Source organism: Panthera uncia, chromosome E1, assembly GCF_023721935.1.
Source record: "Panthera uncia isolate 11264 chromosome E1, Puncia_PCG_1.0, whole genome shotgun sequence".
NCBI classification, from domain to species: domain Eukaryota; kingdom Metazoa; phylum Chordata; class Mammalia; order Carnivora; family Felidae; genus Panthera; species Panthera uncia.
The window spans coordinates 31612680-31630220 of record NC_064814.1 but is presented as its reverse complement, the minus strand read 5'-3'; the positions used below and the strand labels follow the sequence as shown (position 1 = coordinate 31630220).

The 17541-nt window shown below is 40.7% G+C and overlaps 1 protein-coding gene across 7 annotated transcripts in view; it reads left to right on the top strand.

The window, feature by feature from the left end:
- TEX14 (testis expressed 14, intercellular bridge forming factor) overlaps window positions 1-17541 on the top strand; it is a 122159-nt gene that overhangs the window by 93161 nt on the left and 11457 nt on the right. For all 7 annotated transcript variants that reach the window (XM_049637764.1, XM_049637761.1, XM_049637758.1 and 4 more), the window contains 10 exons: window positions 1229-1510; window positions 2386-2486; window positions 4061-4180; window positions 5578-5644; window positions 8599-8680; window positions 11701-11763; window positions 12273-12400; window positions 13312-13517; window positions 14559-14655; window positions 16059-16133. In XM_049637764.1, coding sequence (XP_049493721.1) covers window positions 1229-1510; window positions 2386-2486; window positions 4061-4180; window positions 5578-5644; window positions 8599-8680; window positions 11701-11763; window positions 12273-12400; window positions 13312-13517; window positions 14559-14655; window positions 16059-16133 — 1221 coding nt within the window. The remainder of the gene's footprint in view (window positions 1-1228; window positions 1511-2385; window positions 2487-4060; window positions 4181-5577; window positions 5645-8598; window positions 8681-11700; window positions 11764-12272; window positions 12401-13311; window positions 13518-14558; window positions 14656-16058; window positions 16134-17541) is intronic.

Here is a 17541-nt window from a genome sequence, read left to right as displayed (position 1 = left end):
AGTTTAAAAGCAAGGCTTTCTGGGGTGCCTGGGTGGCTCTGTTGGTTAAGTGTCTGACTCTTGATTTGGGCTCAGGTCATGATCTCACGGCTTGTGAGTTCAAGCCCTGTCAGGCTCCATGCTGACTTCTTAGGACTCTTTCTTTCCCTTTCTCTCCCTCTCTCTTTCTCTCTCTCTCAAAGTAAATAAACTTAAAAAAATACATTAAAAAATAAAAGCAAGGCCTTTCTGGCTACAAATTACAGAAGGGAAATGCTTTTTTCTTTCTTCTTTCTTTTTTTACCATCTAGTCAGGAAAGATAACCTATGTCTTTTAACATTGTTTAAATGAACATATTTTGTGTTATTAGTCCAAAGAAAAGAGATTATCAAGTCCACCACTGTGTATAGTGTTTTGTTCAGTGTTTTTTTTTTCTGGAAAAAACTTTTTTCATTTCTAGACTTTATAGGAATATTTCCATTATATATGTATATATATATATATATATATATACACACACACACATTATATATATATATCACTATATATATATAGTATATACTATATATATCAGTATATAATACTGATGATTATAATACTAATATATATACATATGTATGTATACTGATGGATATTACATAACAACTATAGCAAAAACAGTACACGATATAGAAATTTAATATATAACATTCATTATTAAAGAACATTCAGTGTCACTTGGATATACCTTGTGGGCATTTTCCTTTCGTATCAGTTTTATCTTTAAAAGGGTACAATGTCTATGTATTTTAATACTAATGTTAAATGACATTAGCAAAAGTATAGAACATTTAGAATGAAGACACATGCACATAAGCACACACATATATACACACTCCCAAAATATGAACTCAGCATAGTCCAGAGAGGCTAGACAAACTCAAATAGAATCCTTTCCACTAGTTTCTACAGGCTGCAGATGTTATTTTCTTGTAAAATCTTCATAGCAGGAAGTTCTGTCTACAAGTTTTCTGCTACCTTCTACTCCAGAATTCAGAAATTAACTGAAATTCTGTCCTTCCGTGTTATCACTTCTTTTCTCTCCTCCCCTTCGAACCAAAAAGGGCAAGCTAAGGATGATGCAGTTCTACAAAGGCAATTACTGTGATAATATGAACTTTAAAAGTATTTTGTAGCTCTTCAAGAAGCAAAAGCTTTTGTCTCCAATGTTCACAGTTCTGTTTTAAATGCTACTTTTTCTCTGTCCAGTGGAGGTGAAAGAAATGGCAGAGAGAGCAGCCACCGGGCAGCTGGCAGTACCACCATGGCATCCTCAGAGTAGTGCGGCTTTAGAGGATGAAGTTAAAGATGAGCCTGATTCCCTGCTGCAGCCCCCGCTTGGGGACCCTGAGAAAGTGGGTTGGCAGTGCACTGTAGAGTATCCCAGGGAAAATGATGAGTCAAGAGAAAATGGCAAATGTAACAAAATGGGTAACAGTGACTGTGACAGTGACCAGCATGGCAAACAGCCTGGACCTCAAAGCTTCAACAGTAAGTGCAGTTGGAGGAATTGGGATGGTTGAGCTCTATCAAGTTATTAGCTCTCAAATATAAGTAAGCATCCTGGAATATTTCCTTTGCTTGATCTTCTCCCCTTTCCCATATATCTGGGATCCCTGAATTCCAGGGGAAAACAGCATACCCTTTTGATTCCATTGTCCTTCCTGTAGGTAAAGAAAATCCAGAAATTCGTGAGTTTTTCTGTTACTGGAGCAGACCATTTGCTCAAAGGGAGAAAAATAATCTGTATACCATGACCCTGTTGTTAGCTCTAACCTGGCAAGGAGTTGAACCTTTTTTTTTTTTTTTTTTTTTTTTTACCTGAGTACAGTAGTAGATGGCCATTCCCTACTGCCTATTTCTTTGCATTTTCAGCCAGAAAAACTTCACTGGCTCCTAGAGATTCTGTGCTAGAGGAATCTAGAGACAAATGGCATTGACTGTCATCACTTTGTAGATTTGCAGGTTAAAACTGAAGGCTATGCATTTCTACCTGGTAATTTGCATGCAATCAGGGCATGGAATATTATTTCACAGTTGTTTACAAATCAAAGAAAGGTACATCTAAAATTTTCATTTATGTTAGGTAGAAAACCTACTGGCTTGAGGTCTTTTAGTATTTAGAATCTGTTCCTTATCAACCATCCCCCTTGAATGGGTGGGCCAAAGGATTGATGATACAGGACCACGTGTTGGGGCCAGGCCAAACTTACAGTCTCCACTTCCTGGACTGAACCTGACATATGGGACATGGCCATCCTTGGCAGAATATTCACAGATCTCTTCTCTCCTGCCACTCCTCTTCCCTTCCATGCCATCTGAATATCATGGAATGACTATGGCCCTGGTTGTGTTATAATCATTAGGTATCAGGCACCTGTCTCCCAGCAAAAATGTGTATCCAGAGCATAGTGAAGTCTTTCAAGCAAGTTCTGACGCATCTGTGGTCATCGAGAAATCTTACAGTGTAAGTAATATGGCCTGCAGAGCCAGGTTGAACCCAAGGACCTAATAAAGTAGAACTGAGTTGTTGTTATATATTATGACATTGAAATAATATCTATAGTAGTTCTTTTTTGTTGGAGTATGTGCTTCACATGAATGGAAAAGTATTTTCTCCCTGCCTAAATACCGTTTGAGTCAGTTCAACTCAAAGCATTGTGTATCTTGGGGCTTGGGTGGAACACAGACAAGTGTCAGATTCTGGAAACTCTTGAGCTTTCTTTCTAGCTGCGTAGATGATGAGACCAACTCTGGAATCACAGTGTGAGGTCAGGTATCAAAGCTCATGGCCCAGCAGGTGACTGAGGTCCAATTGGAGTAGGAAGAGCAAGGCCAGGGTTGTGATGAGAGGGCCTTCTTCACCTAGAGTGTCCTCTGAGACCCAAATTCAGCTCTCAGTAGAAGGAATGTGTTTCTGCCTGGCAACTGCACCTCAGCAGGATCTGTGCATTGAGGCTGCAGCCCTGCGTCAGGGGTTTAACACATCCTTGAGGTATGTAATTGGGCCACAGTCCAGCCAGACTAAGGAACCAGAGTGTGTTATCGTTGTTATAGGAGGACACAGTCACTTAAAGAATATAAACAGCAACTGAAAATGAAATAATATAAAAATACAATTGTGATAACATTTGAGATCTTTCAAAGAACATACCATTATATTTAATCACGGCACACAAACCACCCACAGGACAATTTAGGACAGTTTATTCTTTTTCTCACATGGGGGCTGGAAGGATAGGCCATGTTAAGCATACTGGCTTGGCTGGAGAAGCAGGTCTGTCAGGGAAACGGGGAAGGTATGTGAGGCCAGGCTTGTCTGAGAAGTTTCAATTTGATACAAGAGGTGAAGGGGAGCAGCTGCCAAGTGTGCAGGAAGAGGAAGCATGTGGCAAAAGCAGCATCCAAGGAAATAAATCATAAAACCTCTGCAAAGGGATCATTGAAGGTGTGGAAAGAAGCTAGTTAGTTGCCTGTGCATGTGGTGATCAGGGCCTGAACATGGAGAAATAAGCAGAAAAGGAAGGGGTGGAATGGAGATGGTGAAGAAATAGCTGTTACTTTTGAATCTTCAAGTTTTATTTTTATTATCGAGATTGCATTGCTATTTTTAACATCATACTCCTTCACTTTTAAACTGTAGTGCCCAGGGGACTCCTTATTTTTGAGCGGCCTCAGCTTCCTCATCTGGAAGACGATGCCAACACATGGACTGCGTCTGTGGGTGTTCAAACTCAGTGCCAGCTTGAGTTGTCTAGGGCCTTTCTTCTTAGAATTTCAGAGCATAAAGGTCACCTAACTCCCTCCGCCTCCATTGTACAGATGAGGATGATGAGTCCCAGGATTTTCATTTGCCTCACTTGCTGCAAGGGTTCACAGCTTGCTGTGGGGAAGGAAGGCAGAGGCAGGTGGTGCAAACAGGTGGGGGGGGGGCGGCCCAAGTGATTTTAGATAACCCCGTTATTAACACTGCATCCAACTATAAAGGGATTTGTTTACAATGAACACCGACCTAAAAGTGATTTCCTACATTATTAATAGGATCAGTCCATGCAATCAACTTGTTCACCAGAGTCTTCTGAGGATGTAACAGATGAATTTTTAACTCCAGACTATGAATATTTTCATTCTTCAACTGCTCAAGAAAACTTAGCTCTAGAGGTAAAAACCAGTTTAGGGTAAAGTACTTTTCAGCTTTCTCTATTGCCTTATTTCTTTTAAATTATTTTTATTGAGAAAAATAGCTTACACATAAAAGCGTCTAATTTCGACTTAGTGTTTTCATGTGTTTTGAAAAGACATCTGAAAAATAAGATTTGTGAGAATGGAAAGTCATATGCAGTTTCTCCCAAAACTGTGGTTCCTGTATTTGTACATCACTTTGTACTTTTTTTAAAAACACTTTTCTTCATGTTACCTAATTCACATATCCTTCCTGTGGGGAAGAGAAGAAGGCCTGCTGTTATTCCTTTGTGTGAAGAAGTGGTGATCCACAGATGTAGGGAATTCGCCCTGGCCTGCCAAGCTTTAGTGGCAAGAGAGCCAGAATTAGAGGCCAGGGCTCAGCATGAATGTGGAGCTGTGCAGTGCATGGGGCTTTCTTGGGAACCTGCCCAACTTTTGCAAACATCTATTTGTACAGAGTATTTTCATTTATAAAATGAAGCTCCTTACATTTTCTTACGTATTTGTTTGTTTATTTATTTATTTATTTATATAATTTCTACCTCACCTTCTACTGACCTACCATTTTTTGGACCTTTTACCACTATGGAAGGTGGGATAGAGGAAAGGGAGGATTGTAGATCTCAAACACAATATTTGACTAGCAGGAATTCAGTGATGCAACAAAAGCATCACTTCCACTCTTCTGCACTTCTGATAACAGTTTTCTATTGTTAATCCTTCAGCTATTCTGGCTTTTAATGTGAGCAGACTGGCATGTTAAGAAAATCTTTAATAAAAAGATATACAGTACATATACACATATTATGTATACATATACGTATAAAGTGTAACATAGAGGAAAGTACACAGCTCTTAAGTGTACAGCCTGTTGACTTTCCCAGACTTGAACACATTCATGTAACCACCCAGATCAAGAAGCAGAACATTATGGGTCCTCCAGAAGACCCCTGTGGGCTTCTTCCCAGTCACTGTCACCTCTCAAAGGAACCAGTGTTCTGACTTCTCACCCCCCAGAAAGTAGCTTTGCAGTCTGGGCCATTTTTCCAACTTTCTAGCTTTTCTGATAAAAGTCCTAGGAATCAAAACATCTTTGTGGGAAGGTTGGGGGAGTGGAGGGGATAATATAAAGAAGGGAAAAGTCACACAGTTCTTCCTCACAGTGGGGGCTGGGGAGGGCTTGTTGAGGAGGAACATAAAGTACAAATGAGCACTTAATGTCTTCGAAGCAGGTTTATTCTTTTTCTATAAAAGATGCAGGAACCTTAGGAAGATTTTTAAGGTTTACGAACATCAAGAAGTTCTCCCTCTACTTTTGATGATATGATGGCCTCCAGTGACCCTTCTTTCTTTGCTCTTTTATTCTTTTGTAGACTTCAAGTCCTATAGAAGAAGACTTTGAAGGAATACGAGATGCATTTGCCCAACCTCGAGGTTCTGGTAATAAGCTCTTAAGGCAGATTCCTTTTCACTTGCCTTTACTTTCTGTTGGATGACAGATCTTTAAAGCTGGAACAGTCCTTAGAGATAACCTCCTCCAAGCCTTTGATTTTACAGATCAGGAAACCTAGGCTTTGTGATTTCTCCTCATTAGAATGAATCTCCTGCTCCTCACCAGCCTCATAACATCCGCATATCATGTTTTCTGTACTTCCCCTTGCATCCTTGTAGCATATGTTTAGTGGTTGCTGCTGCTTCCCCCCACCTTCCCAGCCTTTCATTAGATTTCTGGCCCCTTTGTGGCACATAGCAGGTGCTTGGTTATATTCACTGAGCTGACCTGAGGGATTGACCCAGGCTGTACAACTGGTTATTGATATAACAAAAACTAGAACTAGCTTTTCATGTCCTTCACCCTAAGAGGCAGAGTTTGACTGTCATTTTCCTTTGCTTGCTTAGAATCTTGGCAAAGAGTTAATAACAGCCAATAGTGCATAGTCAACATAACATCCTTCCCTCGGGAGGCCTTGGGTTCTGTATAACTCAGCAACTGCTTTCCATTACATGGGAAGTTAACCTTGAATCAGCAACCTGGGTGTGGCACAAGATAAGATAGAAGTCAACCACTGATTCTGATACAGACATTTAAAAAACTGTGTACTTTTACTCTTTTAAGGTATACAACTGTCTATTTTAAAGTTCATTTATTTGGAGAGAGGGAGAGAGAGAGCACAAGTGGGGGGGGGGGCAGAGAACAAGGGAGAGAGAGAGAATTCCAAGCAGGCTCCATACTGTCAGCACAGAGCCCAGCGTGGGGCCTGAACCCATGAACTGTGAGATCGTGACCTGAGTCGAAATGAAGAGTCGGATGCTTAACCCACTGAGCCACCCAGGTGCCCCTACAACTGTCTATTTAAAAAAAATTGTTTTTAATGTTTATTTATTCCTGAGACAGAGAGAGACAGAGCATGAGTGGGGGAGGGATGGAGAGAGAGGGAGACACAGAATCAGAAGCAGGCTCCAGGCTCTGGGCTGTTAACACAGAGCCTGACGTGGGGCTTGAACTCACAAGCCGTGAGATCATGACCTGAGCCGAAGTCGGTCATTCAACCGACTGAGCCACCCAGACATCCCTACAACTGTCTATTTTAAAGTCAGAGTTACCTATCTATTGAGCCATGTAGCTATTTTCAGTCATGTCTCAACATTCTGAACCCAGACAAGGTGGGCTTGGATTCTGAACTTACTGCCTTCCTCCTGCTATATACTCTGGTTTCTATCTCTAACCTGATTCATGCCCCTGTCGCAGTTGACAGCATCTTAAGAAGCAGTAGGCTTTTAGATGAACAGTTAAATTCTCAGGACAACGTGTATTAAAAGTCTCCAGACCTGGATCTTGGGTCACCCACTTCTTTCATGTGGCCTCTGCCCGCAGTTACTTTCTGTGTGAGCCTGACCTGCACATAGCCATTTCACTTCTGTTTAGAAGAAGGTTGAGTGGGATAGAGAAGTTGTGGGGCAGGTAGGTCAGAAATCCAGGGCTACTTTGATACAGACATCTGAAGTACATGAAGAAACCTCTGATTTCCACTCATGTCCTGCTTTCACCCTTCTCTTCCTCCTTTTCCACTAGGGCTCTGACATATACCCCTTCCACACCAGGCGATGCCACAGGTAAAAATCGGACACATGCCAGGTTCCAAGCCCAGTTTTGCCACTGATTTTTTTTTTTCATGCATGATCATTTCACCCCAGGGCTCCATTCTCTCTTTGTATAAAGTAAAGGAGAGGGTCAGACTGCAAAATCTCTTAAGTTTTTTTCCAGCTGTAATGGTGCTTATTAGGAATTCCTTAATGCTTTCTAGGGCTTTATGCCTCCTAGGTATTTGAAAGAGGGTCACAGGAAGAAGAGCCCTCATGCTTCTCTACTGACGTTTCAGACCTCCTTGGTACCTGCTAAAGGTGACACTGTTTTGGTGAGCTTCCCCATCGTCCACCATACTACTTGCTCTAAGAAATGGTCTTGGGATCATGAGCATTTGCCGAGAGGGCAGGCTGCTCTGCCTGTCCCCTTCTCTATAAACAAAGCAGTACACTGGTGGGAAGAATAATGAATAGTGGCCCTGTCTGCCCAGAGGTCTGCATAGTATCTAACCTGAGAACTGGTGGGGAGTAACTTTGGATACTTGATATCAAGAAGAACAGAAGAGGTGCACCTGGGTGGCTCAGCCAGTTAGGCATCTGACTCTTGGTTTCAGCTCAGGGCATGATCTCACAGTTTCATGAGTTCACGCCCCATGTTGGGCTGCTCCGTGCTGTCAGTGCCGTGCCTGCTTGGGATTTTCTGTCTGTCTCTCTCTCTCTGCCCCTCCCTCACTCACACTGTCTCTGTCTCTGTCTCTGTCTCTGTCTCTGTCTCTCTCTCTCAAAATAAATAAACTTAAAAAAAAGAACGGAAGATAGTTGAATTAGCTCCTTAGTACTCAAGCCCCCCACCCCCATTCTTTAAGTGGAGTATGATGGCCAAGAGGCTCAGCACTCTGGGAATGCCCAGCTAATGGTCTTTTCTATTTGGAATCTTTAGTGAACAAACAGTTCTTGGTTTCAACGCCCCCTGGTGTCTGTTGACAGGAACCAGGTCAGTTTGCCTTCCTGAAAAGACAAAACAACATTTGTCTCCAGAAATAACTGTGCTGTTATAACTGAAAGGCCAGTAAATGGCTTGATTGTATTTTGAGTGTCAGAATATAGTTACTCCCTCTGAGCAAGGAAAATAAACTTTCAGAGCAAAAACCTCTCCTATAGCACTCAATCCAAACCCAATTAGGAAGTACTTTGTTTATCCAGATTATTTCTCATTCTGAACCAGACCAAGGGAAATTCTAGAGAATGAAAACAATAATTTGGGTTGGTAAAAATTCAGTAAAAAAGATGCATTTACTTTATTCTTTCAGGCGAAGAAAAGTTCCAAATGAGAAAAAGCCTTGGAAGGAATGCTGAGATTTTGACCAGGTCTCAATTCCAACCTATACGAACGTATGTGCTAGTATTTTAGTCACAGTTTCAGACTCACAGAAGTAACGTTAAATGTTGATAATGTCCCATATTTATATATTGCTTGTCTTCAAATATGTTTGTCACCACATTATAAACATTTGCTTTGGGGGAATTTAACTTTCTTAGGACTTTTTCAGCAGGATTGTGAGGGATCGTGAAAAGGAGTCATTATCTGTATTCAGATCCTGACTCTGCCTTTCCTATCCCTATGACCTTGGTTAAGTTTCTAAACTCCTCTCTTCTATTTCCCCATTTATAAAATTAGGAATAAGAATCCTTATAACTCCTGGCATTCATTGCAGAGGAATGAAGACTTATGTTCACATAAAAACATATACATGAGGGGCACCTGGGTGGTTTAGTCCGTTGAGCTTCCGACTTCAGCCTAGGTCATGATCTCACCATTCCGGAATTCGAGCCCCACGTGGGGCTCTGTGCTGACAGCTCAGAGCCTGGAGCCTGTTTCAAATACTGTGTCTCCCTCTCTCTCTCTGCGCCTTCCTGACTTGAGCTCTGTCTTGGTCTCTCAAAAATAAATAAACATTTGAAAATTAAAAAAAAAAACACATACATGAATGTTTATAGCAACTTTATTTGTAATAGCCAAAAACTGGAAACCCAAACATTGTCTAACAAGTGAATGATTTAACAGACTGGTACATCCATACTATGGAATACTTCTCAGCAGTAAAAAAGAATGAACTATTGATACCTTCAACAACCTGGATAAATCTCCAGAGAATTGTGCTGGATGGAAAGCACAATCCCTCAAAGTTATTTACTATATGATTCCACTTATATGGCATTCTTGAAATGATAAGATTATAGAAATAAAGAACAAATGAGTGGTTTCCAGAGGATAGGGAAGAGGTAAGGAGTAGGAGGGAAGTAGACATGCCTATAAAAGGGTCAGCCTAAGGGGATCCCTGTGGTGGTAGAAATGTTCTGTATCTTGACTGTATCAGTGTTGATATCTTGGTTGTTCTGTAGATTTGCAAGATACTACCATTCAGGGAAACTTGGGTCAAGTGTGTTTCTTTAAACGTCATGTGAATATTCAGTTACCTCAAAATAAAAAGTTTAATTAAAAACACTAATAATAGAGGTAAAGTACCTGACACAACAACATTCATTTTACTTTTCCTCTCTCTAGGTCTCAATTTCCTTACCTATAATAATTACAGCTAGTGTTTCCTAAGTAACTACCATATTCAGCCCTGTGAGGCACATACTGGCATCTCCATTTTGCAAATAAGGAAAGCAAAGTTCTGAGAGTTTTAAGTATTTTTTCTAAGGTCGCAGTTAGTAAGTGGCTAACTGTAAGTTAGCAAATGGTTAGTAAGTGGTCAGGATAGGCTAGATTATGCTATATAACAAACAACCTCCAGATTTTCATGGCTAAAAACAGCAAACATTTATTTTTTGCTCATGCTCCAAGTCCACCATGGGTTGGCCAGGAGTGTGCAGTGCTCTATTACCTTCTATCCAAGATCCAGGCTTAGGGAGACTCCATCCTTGTACTTCCTTGATTGCTGAGGCAGGAAAGGGAACATGAGTTGTGCACTATCCTTAAGGTTTCTGCCCAAAGTGACTCACATCACTTTTGCTTATACTTCACTGGTTAAAACAAGTGAGGTAGCCATTTATATAAATTAGGAGGGCCAAAAAGTGCTGTTGTACTTGTATACTTAAAAGGAGAAACAAATACTCTAGTGAACAGAATTAATAAAGTCATAACTCAATCCAAAACCCATGTTCTTTCCTTTGTACCTTTGGTCTCAGGATTGTTGCAATGATTAAAAATATGAAAACATATGGAAGGATTTCGCATGGGAGCTGACTTATAGTTTATATTTAGTGGATATTGAAATTGAATCCTACCTATTAGTTAAAGTAGAAAAAGGTCAAGTTTGTCTTCAGTATTCTTTTCTGGCCATTTTTTGGCATAAGTCTTTCTTGGCCCCACCTGATGTTCCATGTAGGACGCTGTCTCACAGCTGGTAAGGCCCCACCACTGTGCCCTTTGCTCCAGCCTCCATCCCCAGCAAATTTCCTGTGATCCATTGATTTCCTCAGGAACTTGCTCACTGTCATGTAGTATCATCAGCTGATTTCAGATGGGCTGAAAGGAGACTGAGGCCCAGAGTAAGGCCCAGACATGCCTGAAAACATATGGCTAATCAGTAGCAGAGCCAGGACCAGAACCAACTTCCTACTTTTTTTTTTTTATTTTATTTTTTATTTTTTAAAATTTACATCCAAATTAGTTAGCATATAGTGCAACAATGATTTCAGGAGTAGATTCCTTAGTGCCTCTTACCCATTTAGCCCATCTGCCCTCCCACAACCCCTCCAGTAACCCTGTTTGTTCTTCATATTTATGAGTCTCTTCTGTTTTGTCCCCCTCCCTGTTTTTATATTATTTTTGTTTCCCTTCCCTTATGTTTATCTGTTTTGTCTCTTAAAGTCCTCATACAAGTGAAATCATATGATTTTTGTCTTTTTCTGACTAATTTCACTTAGCATAATACCCTCCAGTTCTATCCACGTAGCTGCAAATGGCAAGATTTCATTCTTTTTGATTGTCGAGTAATACTTCATTGTATATATATACCACACCTTCTTTATCCATTCATCCATCGATGGACATTTGGCCTCTTTCCATACTTTGGCTATTGTTGATAGTGCTGCTATAAACATGGGGGTGCATATGTCCCTTCGAAACAGCACACCTGTATCCCCCTAGTATTTACTACTAGGATAAATACCTAGTAGTGCAATTGCTGGGTCGTAGGGTAGTTGTTTTTAGTTTTTTGAGGAACCTCCATACTGTTTTCCAGAGTGGCTGTACCAGCTTGCATTCCCACCAACTTTCTATTTTTGATTTAGTGCCCTTTCTGCTGCTGCTTACACTGGGCTGACAAACTGGTCCATTGTACCAGGTTAGTGCACTCTGCTGACCGGGGATTCATATAATTTTCTCATTTTCTCTCCTACAGTACTGAAGGTGAACAAGAGGAGACATTAAAGGAATCACCAAAGGAGCTGAAAGAGAAAGACATGTAGGGCCACCAAAGGGTTGCCTAAGGATGCTGTGTAAAGTCTTGGTTTTAGGGGAAAATGAGGAATTTCCTTATTTGTGGGAAAATATATTCCTCCCGTTTTTATTCATACATTTGATGTGAGCGTGTTTCTTCTTTCACCAAAAAGCTGTTAACAATATGATCTAAATTAATAGCATCTTACAATCAAGGAAATATAATGATGATGATGATGATGATATTAATAAGTTTATACTGGAGGTAAATGAAATCTGTTTTCCATGTAATATACCTTCATCTATGGAAATAGTTTTAGCTGCTGAGATATGTTTAAAGTTAGTACTCTTTTTAGGATATTCTCTGAGATTCTCTTTAAGATACATAAGATATTCTAAGATAGTCTCTAATTCTGGTCTGCTGCCAAGTAAAGATTGTTGTCAAGAGCATCCTTAAAAAGCACCCCTCAGGAAAATATTGTTTGATTTTTCTAAACATCTTCTCCTAATTACTTTGTACTTTAAATTTCTTAGATCACTGACAGACATTCAAGACCTGTCTAGTATTTCCTATGAACGAGATGGTTCCTTTAAGGAAGTCTCATGCAAAACACCCAAAATAAACCATGCACCTACAAGTGTCAGCACTCCACTCAGCCCAGGTAATCACTGCAGGAGAAGTGTTTGGGGAGAAGAACTAACAGCCCCTGCCCCATTGGCTTTGGGAAGCCAGGCTGTGAGAAAAGACTGCCAGGTGTTTCCTCAGTGTAGAGGTGTCTCCTTAGCACCAGAGTTGAAGGCCCCCCATGGGGGGCCAGGTAGGGGTTGGTGGTGCTGGTTATAAGCAGCTCTAAGGAGTTTTTTTACTTTAGTGGTAGAGACAGGCAAATGCAAACTGTACTTTGTACTCTAGCACTACTTAAAACCTATCTTGCGCTTAAACACACAGTTGTTGTTTTTTTATGAAACACTTCTTATTTTTAAATTTTTTAAATATGTAATTTACTGTCAAGTTAGCTAACATACAGTGTATATACAGTGTGCTCTTGGTTTTTCAGGTAGATTCCTATGATTCATCACTTACATACAACACCCAGTGCTCATCCCACAAGTGTCCTCCTAAATGCTCATCACCCATTTCCCCCCTTCCCTACCCCCCATCAACCCTCAGTTTGTTGTATTTAAGAGTCTCTTATGGTTTGCCTCCCTCTCTGTTTGAAACTAGTTTTTCTCCTTCCCTTCCCTCATGGTCTTCTGCTGAGTTTCTCAAGTTCCACATATGAGTAAACACACATAGTTTTGAGTCTTGCAACCTCAATGGCCAGCATCACATAGCCTCTCTCTGGTGTCCTTAGTTCCAGTATATTTGTGGTTCAAATAATCTCCCTTTCTTTGGATGGCCAAATATAGAGACTGTCATTGTTTTTATACTTTGAGAAGCTATATCTCATATCTGTGATTATTTTAGTTATTAACAACTTGGAGAATCCCTGGTATAGATACATAGTTTTGTGGTTTTGTTTTTAAATAATGTAGAGGATTCGGAAACTAATTGCCCTCTTTTCTACAACAGGGTCAAGTTCTTCAGCTGCCAGTCGGTATAAAGACTGCCTTGAAAGTATCACATTTCAGATTAAAACAGGTTCTACCTCATGCTGGAACAGTCAGGAATCCATTCAAACTTCATCTGATAGATTTACAACTGTTCGAGAGAAAGCAAAGAGCCTAGATTCCTTTCTTACTTCCTCTGAAACTGCCCCTTCAAGACTGACCGATCTCGTAAGTATACTGATTCTGCTTTCCACACTCATGGAGTCAGCCCAAAGGCCTCAGGGATCCAAAGTGCCAAGATTTCTCCAAATCCATTATACAAAGAAAGCAAGAAATAAGTTGGATCTTCTCTGGGCTTCCCTGAGGTATCTTTCTGAGTCTGTATTCTAGGATAGATCCTAGGTTTTTGTGCCTTTTTTTGCCCCAGAGATAACATCTGGCAATTTCTCCAAAGAGCCAAATTGCCATAGCTTAGGATGCTGCCTTCACCTGCATTGTACTCTCTGTCTACCCACATCCTACTTACTTGAGGAGGCTTGGGTTCTGCTTCCTCTTTGATGCCTCCTCTCCTTAGTTCCCTGAGAGGTTTGATTGCTCTCTACCTTCTCTGAACTCCTGAACTAACAGTCTGCAATAAAAACACATAATTGTGTGCTACCTTTTCCTCCCCTCCTCCTTCTCCCCCTGCCGTCCTTCTTTCTTTTTCTCTTCTCTCTCCCTTATATTCCATATGTGTAGACTCTTCAAGAAAACTACAAATTCCTTACTTGGCACTGTTCATTAAAAATGTTGACCATTCTATAGGCAGACTGATTACTTGCTTTGGCCCTCAATTAAAAATCAATTGTTATATTCTTTGGGCATTTGACTAACAAAAGATTCACTCTAAAGTAGGGAGATAGAGTTTTATGCTTTCATTCAATAAATTGTTAACCGGGCAGGTTTTAAGTGCCAGGTACCCTGCCAAGCCCTCTTCTAGGCACCAGATGTGAATAAGATAAACCTAGTCCCTGCCCCAGAGGAGCTCCCCACCTAGTGAGAAAGGCTGGCTAACACAATACAGAGGTAAGTACTGGGTGCTATGGAGGCAAAGACTGGGTGAGAAGGGATCCCAGAGGAGGGGACATTTGAAAGAGTTTGACTCAATCAACAAAACAAGTGGCTTATTCCATCAATGAAACACAGGCTTAATCTTGGAAATGATTGAACTGCATTTGCCTTTTGAGCTCAGTACATGTGTCAATTACCATGTTTACATCTTACTTATAGAAAAGATTGCCTGCATTTACTGGGGCCGGTTCCTCCAGCATTGCTAAGTCACCTGACACATCATCCCATGCCACCCAGAGAAGGAGCCTGCAGAAAGGTACCCTGTGTTTAATATGAAAATACAACCAAAATACAAAATAATAGTAAGCCAATTTAAGGGAACTTTAGTCTCATCGTTGATGCTACATTAAATTCAAACAAAAATGCTATTTTCCATCTGATTATAAAAGTAAAATATACTCATTAAACTTGGAGAATAAAAAGAGCTTTAAAAGAAAACTATCATTTAATTCTACCACCATTTTTTAACCTCTTGTACTATTCAGTACATAGTTTTTCTTTTTAAAATTAAAAAAAAATTTTTTATTTTTAGAGAGAGAGAGCATGCAAGTGGGGGAGAGAAGGAGAGGGGGAGAGAAAGAGAATCTTAAGCAGTGTGGAGCCTGATGACGGGCTTGATCCCACGACCCTGGGATCATGACCTGAGCTGAAATCAAGAATCTGATGCTCAACCAGCTGAGCCACCCAGGTGCCCTCATTTTTTTAAAGTAAACTGTGCCCAATGTAGGGCTCGAACTCACAACCCTGAGATCAAGAGTTTCAGGCTCTGCCTACTGAGCCAGCCAGGCACTCTCTCTTTCATATTTCTAGAAATGTACAAAAATGTATGTATTTTTAGCATAGTTGAGATCATATTGTGTATTATCTCTGGCCTATTTTTTTTCTTTTGATGCTATGTTTTGAGGATCTCCCCTTAGTGAAAATTATTTGTTAAATATATGTAATGGCTTCATAATAGTCCGTTCTACATATGTTGCTTAACTATGCCATTATGTTGAAGATTTATATTGTTTTCTAATTTTTGTTCTTTGTATAAAAATCTTTGTACCTCTGATCCCTTTTTTAGGATAGATTCTTAGGAGATGGTTTTCAGATCAAAGGATATGAGAATGTTAACAACTCTTGAGGCATATTGCCTTTGCTATATTAATTTTAATGTCTTATGTTTTGGTACAATTCTTGGATTTTGTGAATTAAGCTGAGGGGTTTTATTTAAGGTTATAAGGAGGGGAAGGCCCAAAGAGTGGTTGTTCTTATATCCCCTGGCCTGATAACCTATAAAAGACCTTCCATTTTATTTTTTATTCATTTTGACTGGCCCAGACTGTATCCCTCCAGGAGCCCTGTGCCAGATTAGGCCCCCAGCCTCTTAGTAAGAATTTATACTTCCCCTACCCTAAATATCTTTGGGAGGGAGGGACACAGATCAAGAAATACTGGGATAAGGGGTAAAGCAGGAAAGGATTTGGAGTAAAAAGGGGAGTAAATCCATTCACATGTTAGGAGGTCTCAACTAGAACTGCTAATGTAAGAAGCTGTCTTCCTGCCTCAGTTTGTTTCATTGCTGAGAAGTCCTAAGTCAAATCCATGTGGAAGCCTGGAAAATCCAGTTCAGGGTCAGAAAGGTGTTAAGCCATTTTTCTCTTTATGTTTTTTAAGCATTAGTAGAAGCCATTTCACAGCATCATGTTGATGAGCTACCACCACCATCTCAGGAGCTGCTTGACGAAATTGGTAAGAGATGTTCAATACAGAATGTACTCCATGGCCCTGTTAGTTATGGTCACTGACCACAATATAGTTCTTTGTCTCAGGTGTAGGTACGAGTACAAATGGCCCTAATAAGAAGGTCTAACTGAATGAACAATTCAGGAAGGAGCAGTTTTCCAATAAAGTGGGCCTCACATTACTACTGAAACCTGGCCAGGATATTAGCCTGTGTCTGTTGTCATTTTGTTACTTTAAAGGGCCTATGGTAATGATTCTAAGAGGAATAACAATATTTAAGTGGTTTACTATGATGAAATTGTTTTATTAAAGGAATATTTCACCTCCTTTTTGAACCAAACCAGCTATACCTTGGAGGCCTGAAGTCTGGCTACTAAGGTTGAGACATCCTGTACTTTCAGTTTTGCCATTAGCAGGAGGTATTAGAGGTATTGGCATCATGGATGAATCACCTTCTCAGGGGCAGAGATGTCAGTGGCACAAGACGTAATGAGACCAGAATTTTCCATCTCAGACAGAGACCCAGCTATACCTGCTCAATTTTAGTTGTAGCTGGATTGGCTGGCCCTGCCCAGCTGAGCCAATGCTGAAAGTACATGGAAGCATTGGGCCAGGTGGTTTCTCACTTGAAGAGTGAGAAGAGACGTGATTGTTCTCTCCTTGACAGCCTGGTTGACCAGCTTCTAACTCTGAAAGAACGCATCTTGGCAGACCTCTCACAGTCCAGTTCTTGGTATGGGGCCTCTAGAGAATTTCCCGATATGCACCAGCTGTTTTTCAGGGTCTCTGAGGTTTTGTGTCTCATCAGGAAGAAGGAGGTAAATGAGGACTTATGTGGTCTGACTCAATGGACAGCTACCATCTAGGCTATCACAACCCCCAGCCCCTGATTATTGGTCTGATGAACTAGGGTGGAGCCAGTCAGAGCTGCCAGACCTTCCTTTTTTCTTTTTCTGTACTCATAGGCCCCTTCACCTCATCACACCTCCTCCCCAAAGCCACAGGGTCATAGGGTTGTTGGGTCAGGCTCTTAGGGTGCCTACCCCTTAGGGCTTTCCTTCTCTAGAATGCCCCAAGGAGTCCTTGCGAATTCTTTCTCTCCAGTTGTTTTTCTTAGTACAGTAATAGAACTGCTGCTTATGAGAGTAGAGGTCACCCACACATGTCCAGCTCAGATAGATTCTCAGTGTCATTTTTCTTTTGTCATGACTTAAGGCAGTATTTGTAGGCTCCTTTGCAGTTTGACCTTAGTGATACTTTTCTTCTGGATCCTGCTGTCTTCTCTCTTAGTCACCATATAGACTCCCCCATTTCAGCAGCTGTTAGCAGCCTTCCTCCTAGGTTCCAGCCTCATGGCACAGCTGTACCCCAACACACTCTGCAGAAACCTTTTCTCATTTTACTCATGGGAATT